General features: G+C 27.8%; 1 protein-coding gene across 1 annotated transcript; it reads right to left on the reverse strand.

The window, feature by feature from the left end:
• Positions 1-1,297: 1,297 nt before the first annotated feature.
• Positions 1,298-6,321, reverse strand: LOC111317810 (uncharacterized). The gene is made up of 14 exons (XM_022920254.2): positions 6,042-6,321; positions 5,778-5,930; positions 5,565-5,663; positions 4,999-5,100; positions 4,605-4,748; positions 4,138-4,232; positions 3,923-4,052; positions 3,739-3,843; positions 2,641-2,747; positions 2,514-2,565; positions 1,968-2,057; positions 1,796-1,880; positions 1,652-1,716; positions 1,298-1,558 (listed from the first exon to the last, which is right to left on the reverse strand). The coding sequence occupies exons 1-14, from the start codon at positions 6,129-6,131 to the stop codon at positions 1,472-1,474; spliced, it is 1,404 nt and encodes a 467-aa protein (XP_022775989.2). The 5' UTR covers positions 6,132-6,321; the 3' UTR covers positions 1,298-1,471.
• Between the last annotated feature and the right edge of the window lie 5,418 nt (positions 6,322-11,739).

An 11,739-nucleotide genomic window follows, 5' to 3' on the forward strand; every position in this document is an offset into this window, starting at 1 on the left:
TATTATACATACTATTTAGAATATGTATTGTTTTTAATTTCAAATGTATAATTTTTTATTTTAACTCTTATAATTTAAAATAATAGCATATTATGATTCATGTTATTAAGATGATTATATAATTTTTTATCATTAGAAATGTTATTTATTATCATTATAATATATTATTACATATTTATATGATTTGAATTTGCTTTACTTTATCAATTATCATATTGTTGGATGTTATTTATTAAGTGATATTTATCCTTCTAAATTCTCTTTTTAATTAAAAAATTATTGTTTAATCTTTTATAAAAAGTTACAAAGAACAACATATATTTAATATGTTAAAATTTATATATTATATATACATTACTAGTATAAAAAATACTTGCATATTTGAAAAATATAAAAAAATTTATACCCATTTAATATGCATTTAACATATATTGTATATATTTAAATTTTAATATATACATTACTAATATAACAATTATAAATGTATACATAATTATATTAGTTTTTAGCATCAAATCCAAAATGATGAATTACTAAAGATTAAAGAATAAAATAATGATATATTGTATTAATATTATTATTTATATTGTATTTATATTATTAATATAAAAAAATAATTTTATAATAATTATTAAATTAGTATCATAATTAAATGTTTTAAATAATCTTTATATGATATATTGAATAACTAATTAAGTATCATAATTAAAAGATTAAAAATAAAAAATTAAAATAATCTTTATATATTTATATTAAATTAAAATAAATATAAAACATATGTTAAACATGTTTTCATGTCGTGTTATGTATTAAATATATTTCCGTGTAACATGTTTTATTTAAACATATTTTTCATATGTTATACGTGTTTAATCATATTAATACATATAAAATATAAATTGTATGGTGTTATGTATTAAATGTATTTTTGTGTAACATTTTATTTAAGCATATTTTTCATATCTCATACGTGTTTAAACATATCAATACATATAAAATATAAATTGTATCGTATCAAAATTCAAATGAACACAAATAAATATAAAACACATTTTTTAAATTACATACTATTTTTTTCGTGCTATTTTCATATCATATCATTATATCATATCTAAAATTATCAAATCTACATACATAAAAGCCTAGTAACTATTTTGTTACTAAAATTAAATAATCAAAATAAAAAAAAAATTTAAATCGTTGATGACTAAAATGCTGCGTTTCATGGTTGAGTAAACAAAATAAAAAGCCGATCAAAATTGGGTTACCAAACCTGCAATTTATCCTCACGAAAATGTTTATTCAACATGCACTAATTTAAGGTGCATCCATTTATATCAGATGATGGAAATAAGTAATCTACAGGAGAGGTTACATTCTAGTTTCTTTGTATCAGAAAATTCAACCTCTTAATTAAAACTACAGCACAGGAATTATTATTTTATATATAGAGCTAGTGCACTCAGACAGGCTAGTTGAAATATGCAGCTTCTAGTACTCTGGCCTTCTCACCAATAGTTGCAGCTTCCTGCCTGCCACTCAGCTTATAACCTTTCTCCTGAACATTAAACATAGAAAAAAAAAAATTGTCATATTTAAAAATGCAACCCAAGCTGCTAATATATGTGAAGGAAGAGTTATATATGTATACCAGCAGACGCCAAAGGAAAGGAGCTCCTTCCCTCTTCTGGATCTGTTTCTCAATTGATTCAATTGCTACAATTCAGATTACTGAGTCAGAAACCAATCAACATAAACAACTTAAGATAACTTTCAATAAGATTAGGTGTCCTACCTTTGGTAACTTGTCCAGTATTCAGCAACATACTGTACCAGACTTCATTAAATACATCAAGCTGTTCATCAGATGCCCCGATTATCTGATAAACAGAAATCAATAATATTGACCAAATATTTGACAATGCAACCGAATTACCAACAAGCAAATTAATGGTTAATAACAGTACCTTGCATTTATAAGCATCGAAATCTGGATCAAGTATTTCTAGTGCTTGTTTTTCATTACCTCGTCCATACTCATACATGGCTTCCGCAAGCTAAGAACAAAATTTATTGAGAGACAGAAAGAGGGAGAGATAAGGAGAAATACTTGCAAAAAGAAAAGGTGGAAGCATGATAAAGAAACTAGGTCTTGATAAAACAGCCAAGTCTTGAAGCAAAAACCATGACACTAGTCACAACTGAGGCTGCATTAAGATAATAGTTGCAAATCTTAAACCCATCATCATTTTCTAATCCACCTAAAAACCTTGAGAAAAAGGAGAAAATAAAGAGACATGGTAATAACAAAAATCTTAACCGTTTCAAAGTTCAAACACATTTTAAGACCTCTGGTCCTATACAAAGTTCAACAAAAGCTATATGGTAGGAGGGAGACATGCTGCTTATAAAGTAAAAGCATAAAAGTTTAAATACAGTGATTGGAAATATTTATTGTATCAATAAAAGAAAATTGATTATAAATGCCAAAGGAAGCAACAATCAAAACATACCAGCATTGCTCTTTGCATTACTTGTTGCTTCTTCTTGCTCATCATGGATAGCCTACACAGAGAAATATAACAGCAATGAAGTGACCACATTTAAAAATGTCAAAAAGGAAAGAAAAATCTTTCTAACCTGAATTTCAAGCCCTTTAGTAGATCTTCTGCTTTAGAAAGTTCGCCGGTAAAAGATAAGGCCCATAATATCAACAAATCAAGGTGCCACTCTATAAACCAGTTAGCCTGAGCAACACAGCAAACACAGACATCAGAAAACAACAAGGTAAGTATTGGGTCAAAAGAAAAGGCCATATACTTATGGTCCTTCATTAAAACATGGAACAAACATGACCTAAGGAAGTTTACACCTGAAGTACCATTTTAGTTTTACTGTTAGTAATGTCTCTTGTTCTATAACTGTGATACAGTACTTTAAATCCTCATTTTTTGGTCTGTATGAAAAATTGACTCTGCTTAACAAATTAAATAACAGGAACAAAAGCCAGAGTAGCTTGAACAACATCTAAGATGTTTTAGTGTCTGCCTAGAAGATACAAACCGCTTAATATCTGTAAGTGAAACACAGCTATCAAACTTGTATTATGTGAAGAGAGGATAAAGAGCTAAGGATTAAGAAAAAAGGTAATTATAATTGTATGTATTGTTTATCCTTCCTCCAAACTCCTTGTAAATGTTTTTTGAAATTTTTTCCTGCATAAATCCTTGATAAAGAAATAGAAGTTGATTTAATCCAGGGCTGATACACAATCAAAACACAGTCACAGAGAAAACAAGTTGTATGAATAAACAGATGTCCAGGAACATGTCCAAGGTTCCACTTTACACAGAAGATAGCCACTCAGCTACAGCATCATCTATTGAAGTCCTATGATGCTAATATGTGTACTAAAATTCATAAATTAAAATGAACTCAAATGTCATTTCAGGTTAGGTCAATAAGCAGTCTAGAAACCATGTAATGGAAATTTAGCAACCCATATCAATTATTCCATATTCCAGACATGCATATAAATGTGTAGTTCAATAGAAGAGCCAACTATTCTTTTATGATGCCATACCAGGCATACATAAAACTAGAGGTACTTATCAGAAAATGTGATAGCGTTTCCAAGAATATCACTGGACATTGCAACCTTATAATTTCAATTCTAAACAGATATAAGTCATTGAAAATAAATTATATGAATAAACTTGTACATGAGCACCAACTCACTTCATCTGTTAGACATGCTGCCAAAATTTTCAAGCGGTCCTCAAAGGCATCTAGTTCTCCCCGTACATACACCCGCAACAACAGACCCAAAGCATTTAAGTACACCTATATGTGCAGGAGAAGTTAAAACTTGTAACTTCAAATTGTGGATGATGTTGAAAACATGGTAAAAAGAAGAAAGTACCTCTACACACACTGCATCAGTTTTTTCTAACTCCTTCCATATACAATGGTCGTAAACTTCTCTGACCTTTATAATTGGAGAATGACCTTCCAAATAACAAAGAGCCACATGCCACCAATTGTGGGTTAACCTAGATATTTTTCAAGCATTAATACTAGAAGAAAATAAGAAATAAAAGTATAATTAAAACTCATTTAATGGCCTAAAAGGCATACATGAAAGATGAACAAGAACTCCATGAAGATGAGCATTCTTCCATGAACTGCACTGCTTCTTTGTAGTGAGATTGGTACTGAAGAACATGGCACAACTGCATAAGAAAACAAACACAATGAGAACTGCTCAAAGAATTACATATCTCTGGCAATTGTATATGCATACATAACAATCATTACAACCATTTGTTTTGTTATAAACAGGAATTGAATGTTTTGATGATCAATCTTTCCCTGGTTTGTTGTATAAATTAAGTGAAAACAGCTTTCCAACAGATTACAAAAGGGTGCTCTTATTGTATATTCAACAAAAAATCAGTTGAAAATCCAATTTCAAATGCATATGGTAAAAGAAAAGTTCATTCAGCATATATATTATATAATTGGAAACAATAACCTAATACACAAATTAAGGAAAGAAATTTAATGTCTAGTCTTCAAAGCATACCGCAAGAATTAGAACTCACAGCATGTTGTGCCCAAAAGTCTTGCCTGTTGATCACATATCCCTTTTTTGCAGCATTCTCCGCATCAGCCATTCGTCCAAGCTCTAATAGTGGGAATGCAAGCATGCCATAAATATAATTTTCTTGTTGATTTTGAGGTAGAACCTATTAAATATACAAATCATTACAGGAAGCCACGATAAGGCAAATTTAAAGTTCTCATAGAAAAAGTCAAACTTGCTTGAATAAAAAGTCAATACAACATAATATGGCAAACAGCAATGCCGCTAAACATTATGCACATTAATCCAGAGTGCAACAGACAATTGCATGAAAAATGGTTAGAGAAAGCTACCTATTTCCTCAATCCTTTTAGAAATGAGGAAAGATAATTCTTTATGGGATAGAAAGTCACCTGTTGGACAAGATCTAAAGACAGATCAGGTCGACCCATATAAAAGCACAGTACTTGTGCTCTCTTCAATGAAAGAAGATCTCTTGGAAAATCTCTCAAGAGCTGCAATCAGTGTATGGGAATCAATTACAATAAACAAATTTAAACAAACACTCCAGCCTAAATTTAAAGGAAGCAACAAATTGAGACTGGAGTTTGTATAGTCATGCTAATCATGAAGTACACCACCCGTATCATTGCAAATAAATGCCAAATTATTCAACATGTAAACCATGGGACATTAATGATCTGGTCCTATTGTATAAACACAAGCTAGAAAGGTTCCAAAATAAAAACTTATGAAACCCACTATCCTTCTTGCCCTTTTCCATAATCTCTTACTATTTAAGCCCTTAAATTTTGTATCATATCATGGATTCCATTGGTGCAAGACAATATGGCAATACCTGCTAAATTATCTAAAAGGCTGGAAACTAATAACTATAATATAGTAGAAACATTAATTTACTTAGAGTTTTATGATTAAAAAAAAAAAAAAAAGAAAAACTGAAAAACGGGTACTCTACCTTAGAGTGTAACTCCACGGCAACATCATCATCTCTATTATCAGAAATCAAATAATTGACAGCATCAAAAATGGCTTTCTCATAAGAGGTGGCTTGCTCCTACTCAAAACAAGAAAAAGCCAAATTACCACTATTTCCAACTTCAAAATTTCCAGTCAGAATTCCTTGTACTTTCTAAGTGAAAACCAGATATATAGAATGAGAGAAAATTACAAGTCTAGACTTGGCAGCTTCTATATATGAAGGAGCCTTAGAAGGGTCAGAGGAACAGAGAAAATGGGCGGCCAAAATGTTGGCTAAAACGCAGTCTTTGTCATGAACAGGCGCTTCTAAGATCACTCTCCTATCTCTCCCATAACAAAGCACCTGCGACAGTTAACACAAACAAACTATACTACAGAAACTTTACCAGCCAACAAAGAATTACCAATTCAAACAGAGAAAACAGTTATTGAAAGAGAGGGAAGAATTGAAGACCTGATGATAGTAAGCGTTGATTACAGATATGCAAGAATCGGAAGAGGTTTTAACTTCATAACCCCATTTATCCAATTTCACTCCTTCCATTTTTTGGGAGAAACAGAAACAGAAGAGAAGACACGAGATGAGAATAGGAATAAGAATGGGGTTGGTAGCGTGAGCGGGGCTCGCAAATGTGTTAGGGAATAGAAAGCTGGAATTGAAAAAGACAGCCGGATTAGCTACAGGTGTTGGAGATTTTTATTGGCTAATATATGTAGTACGCAAAACTCCAACTACATACCAATCCTGTAAGGTGTTTTAAATATATTTCCAAATTTTGTCTATACATTTTAAATTTTTAAAAAAATATATATACCTAACAAATACTAATTTTAACCTTTAATAAATAATAAAAATACCCTCAATCCTCTCTACACAACCTTTTTTCTTCTTCTTCTTCTTATGAAAATAATTATATTATATTTTTAAAAGTAAATTTATGAGAATGCAATATAATTTTTTAAAATCTATCTTCAGAAATACAATATAATTTTTAAAAATTTATTTTTGAGAATTAAATTGCTGTATTAGAAATTTATTTCCTAAATTTATATTATATTTTTAAAAATTAATTTTTAAAAATAAATAAATAAATACATTTAATTTAAAAATAAATAATACATGTAATTTTAATTTAAATAAAATAAATAAATTTAATCTTAAAGTAAATAATACAAATATAGGAATATTGGAGATAAGTTCTTGAGTAAGAGTGGGTAGGAGTGGTCAAGTCATCCATATGCCCATTCTTACTTAATCATATATATGAATGAAAGAGATATGTTAGTTCTCAAATATGTATAGGTACGAAGATGCTCTTGTTTTGAGACTAAAAAATCAAAAACATTTTTTTGCTTAAGCAAAACTAGAAAACTAAAAAAAAGGTATTTTCAATTTTCAATTTTTTGGAAGTAGTTTTCTTAAAAACGGATTTTCAAGAAGATTTAAAGTTTCTCGAAAATGGATATCCAGTTTTGAAAAGCTCGATTGCACCTATTTTCTAAAAATGAAAAGAGAAAAAGAGAGAGAGATGGTAGAAATAGAAAATAAAAAGTGATGGGGTGTATTTAGTAAAAATAAAATATTAATTTTTAAATTTAAAGTGTATTTAAAAGTAAGTGTATAGAATAATAAATGGTATGTAAATAGAAATTTTCCTATAAATAACTTTATATGGGTAGCATGGTTAATTGTGTAGTTGTCAGTTTACTTGTTTAAGGACCTAAGTGATATTAATGCATGCAGGGTCCATTTTCCAAGCAAAGGCTAATGGTAATAGGAGCTCAGAGGTGATTGCCTCTTTTAATTTTTAAAAATTTGATCATATATATTCATATTAAATAAATAAATTGACTCCTTTATTTATAATTTTTTATTCATTTTATGTGATTTTATAATTTAATTTTATTTATTATAACTTAAGAGAGTTAAAACCACATTATTATTTATTTACTGTACCAAACATCATTAACTTTAATTCCTTAAAATCAATAAATTTATTGTAAGAATTAAATTACAATTAAGTTAATTTAATAAAAGCAAAGCTCATTTTCTTACTTTTTCAACAAGATTTCAAACAAAAAATGAAACATATTTTTAATTTTTTGTAGGACTATAATTTTCTTCCTTTTCAAATAATTTTTCATTTTCAATTCTATTTTAAATCTCTCTCTTTGTTGTGAAGCAAATTTTTTAATAAAAAGTAAAATTAAAACTACTTAAAAAATCTTAATTTATAATCTCAAAGTTTTAACATTATTCTTTTGATGATGTGTTTTATTTTCTTGTTTCTATAAAAATATATAATTTAATAATTGATTTATATATATTTTAAAAAATTTGCTCATACTTTTAAGTAAAATTATTTATTTGATATATTTTATTTTTTATACATTTATTTCTTTTTATAAAAAAATTAAGATCATATATAATATTCTCTTTCTTTGATATGATGCAAAAAAATTTTTTTTATAGAAAAGTAAAACTGATCACCACATTATTCATCTAGAATCATTCATAATGCAAGATCAACATGACCCAATTAATCCCCTATGAATGGATTGATCCTTTACTTTGAATGCTCAAATTTTGAAAGAAATTCATAATTCAATCAATCCCTTAATGGACCAGATTGATCTTCTTGCTCTTTACAACTTCCAACAACTAGTTTTTAAAGAGATAAACATATCATTTCTTCTCCAACTTAATCCCAACTACTCCAAATCATTTTTCTCTCTATAAAGAGGTCTTCCAACACCCATGAAGAAAAGAGTAGCATGGGAGAAAGTTCGTAAAGCCAAATCTACAAAATTCTCTAAGAAAATTATGAGCAAAAAAGAGTTTAGAGCTCAAATTTCATATTCCTTGTATTTATTGTATCCAAATTATTTAGTCTCTCATTAGTACTTCAACTAGGCAAACACTCAACCTTGTGAGGTATCTTTAGTTTGCAAAATGTTAGAGTTTAATTATAATTAAAAGTTGAGGTATCCTTTTGAATGATTTTGAAAGTTTTTGTAAAAATTCATTTTGAGTAATTAGCGGTTGTTATCTTAGCCTTAAAAAGGTAGAAAGTTAGAGGTTATTATTTTAGCCTAGAAAGATAGGGAGTGAGAGGTTATACCTTAGCCTTGAAAGGCAGTTTTGTAAGAATTTTAAGAACTAGTGGATTAGGATTCAAAGCTAGGAAAGCTAAGGGAAGGACATAGATGCCTTTGGAGAAGGATCGAATCTTAATAAATTTTTATATTTGATTTTCTCCTCTACTCCTTTATTTTTAATTATTGTTTATTTATTCTTTAATTTCATATGTTTCTTGTATTTTCAATTTTCAATTTTTTATTTTACATTTATTTGAAATTTATTTTTGGGAAGAATTTATAGACAATCAAATTCACCCCATTTTGGATTGTTATCTAAACTTGAGTTAACAATTGGCATCAAAGCTTGGATTCCATTTTTGTAGGTCTAACAACCTTGTCTAAAAGATCTATGGCTTAAGAGGGTTTCCAAGGTGGTGAGAAAATTCTTAAATCTCCTAAAATTGAAAATTGTGAGTAATATCTTTTGTAGTGTACTAGAGTAAGGAGCTACAAAAGTATTGACTTGAAGATTAGATACTCTAGGCACACAATGAAAACTCGATAACCTCTAAGCCAAATTTTTATTTGAAGTAAATATGAAATTTGGTTACCTATTATTAATTGAATTTTGAGTGCTTAATTACTGGTTATTGATATATGCTTTATATTGTTGTACTAAATTGATTCTATGATTGTATAATCTATAAATATGGACCTAAATTAAATATGTGTTTGTTTATGCTCTTGAAGTGCTTCAATAATAACTTTTTGATTTTGCAAAAATTCAATATTTTTGATATGCTTAATCTTGAATATGTTATTACATTTGCTTTTGAGTGCATAATTGTGATATAAATATTGTCTCATACTTGTTAAAATTGATTTTGATACTTAATTACTTGAGATATATTCATATTTTAATTTAAGGAGAGTATTTTCATAAGATTTACCTTTATTAAAACTTCTTAATATTGACGGTTTATTATTAATATACATGATGGAAATGAGTTTTTGTAACTGTTTGGTTGAATTGTATATATGCACAAATTTAGTGGAGCATACAAAGTTTAATGATTTTGAAATTTTATGTTTTGCTTTGAAAAATGATTTTTGCAAAATTCAAGCTTTAAAATGTAAAATTTTTTAGCAAGTTTTTAAGTGCAAAATTAATTTGAATATTTTTAGTTCAAGAATTTAAACTTGTTCAAGCAAATAAACTTGATTAACTTGCAATGCTTTAAAATTTTCATTGTGTTACGTACAAGTTTTAAGAGATTTTAGAGTTTAAAAAATCAAATCTTTTTGAATAAATATGGGCATAAAAATCATTTGGATAATTTAAAATTGTGATCAAACTTTTCCAAATGATTTAATGAATTTAAATATGTGTTTAAACATATTTGCCCATTTTAGTAGTCTTTTTCAAGGAAATATAGTGCTTAAGAGTTTTTTTTTTATTTCATTGTTTCTAAGACTAAATGATCACTTGAACAACTTTGCTTTATCATTTAACTGTTGTTAGAATAGTTGAAGATGGATATGAATAAGCTTGACTAATTTTGAAATTTTTTAAGGTTCTTTTCAAGTAAAAATGAGTTTTAATGCATCAAAAATGAAAATCTTGGATACATTAAGCATTGAATTGTTATCCTATTTGGTTTTGCATAAATAAACTTGATTGACTGAGTTTAGTATGATAAATATAGTTTTTAATGGCCTTAATGCATTTTATAAGTATATGTTTATGTTTGAATAGTTTGAGGTCTAAGGAGCTTACTTGAGAAATTTATTCATATTGCAAATGTTTTAGGACTCAAACAAGTTTGCTTATGTGAGAAAAATGTTTCTAAACTTGTTTTAATATTATTTGAATGAAAGTCACAAAGGTTTAATATTTTAAGGGTGTTTATGGAATTATTCATTACATAAGACAATTGAAAATTTGAAATATATGCATTTGTTGAATATTTATGATCTTAATTCATATCTATATAATCATTTCAAACTTATTTGAAGTGGTTTCAATGCATAAACATTGTCTAAACACATTTGCATACTTGATTTTCAAAAAGGGTGTTTATGAAACTAGTCATTACATAAGATTTGGAGTTGGATTTGGATCTTAATTAACTTGGTAATCATAATTGGATTAGTACTTGCATAACTAGAATAAATTAAGAATCGTAGTTGAATTAATAGTCCTAAATAGTTTAGGATATTAATTGCACAAGGAACTACAAATCCTATTTTGGTTAGAACTAAACCACTAATCTTAGTTTGACTAGGATTTTCCAATATAAATAGTTTGATTTTGGATTTTAATTAATTGATAATCCTAAATGGTTTAGGACATGAATTATCAATTTAAATTAAGTATCCAAATTAAATTATAAATCCTAAATGGTTTAGGAAAAATAATTAGAAACCACTTATCCTAAAACATGTTGTAGACACATTCGGCCATATTGTCCTAATTTGTCTAGGTTCTAAATAATGAATTATTTGAACCAAATAAAGCCTTACATGATAATAGTTGAGTTAATATTTGAAAACATGATATTGATATTAATTCAAAAGATAGGTTTGTAAGATCTTGAACTTGAATCAAATAGGTTATTTATCACATTTTGGATATGATTGTGTAATTGGATGATTATGGACTTAAGACCCTTTTACATATATGTGTAGATGGTTAAATTATACTTCATGGTATTTCTTTTGAAATAAGGCTTGCACTTCTTGCCTTATCTCTTGAATTCTGGAGTTGTAATATTTTTTTCTCATCTTACTCTCTTTAAATGTAACTCAAGGTTTCTCTAAATCATGTAATAGTTACATATGTTAGAATTAAGATAGGATTTAAGTTGTAAGTCCAAGAATGGAGATTTACGCAATAGTGGAGGCACTAACGAGATTCGACAAGATAGCTTTGGAAGTCTTATCATTCAATTCTTAGGTTTTTAACCACCTAGATCTTTATTGGCTCAAAGGAAGCTAGCATAGTGAAAGTCCATAATCATCCAAAGTAAGTATGCATGCTAGATTTATATATATGTTTTATATATGATAAA

Source organism: Durio zibethinus, chromosome 2 (genome assembly GCF_047325235.1).
Source record: "Durio zibethinus cultivar Kanyao isolate XHJ-2024 chromosome 2, ASM4732523v1, whole genome shotgun sequence".
Taxonomy (NCBI): domain Eukaryota; kingdom Viridiplantae; phylum Streptophyta; class Magnoliopsida; order Malvales; family Malvaceae; genus Durio; species Durio zibethinus.

Bases quoted from the DNA above. Each gene is read 5' to 3' on its own strand.
- LOC111317810 (XM_022920254.2), bottom strand. From the start codon at position 6,131: ATGGAAGGAGTGAAATTGGATAAATGGGGTTATGAAGTTAAAACCTCT. The intron at 5,931-6,041 runs GTCTTCAATTCT...TAACTGTCGCAG, and splicing joins TCAACGCTTACTATCATCAG to GTGCTTTGTTATGGGAGAGA. The intron at 3,844-3,922 runs GTACTTTCTTCT...CTGCACATATAG, and splicing joins CTGATGCAGTGTGTGTAGAG to GTGTACTTAAATGCTTTGGG.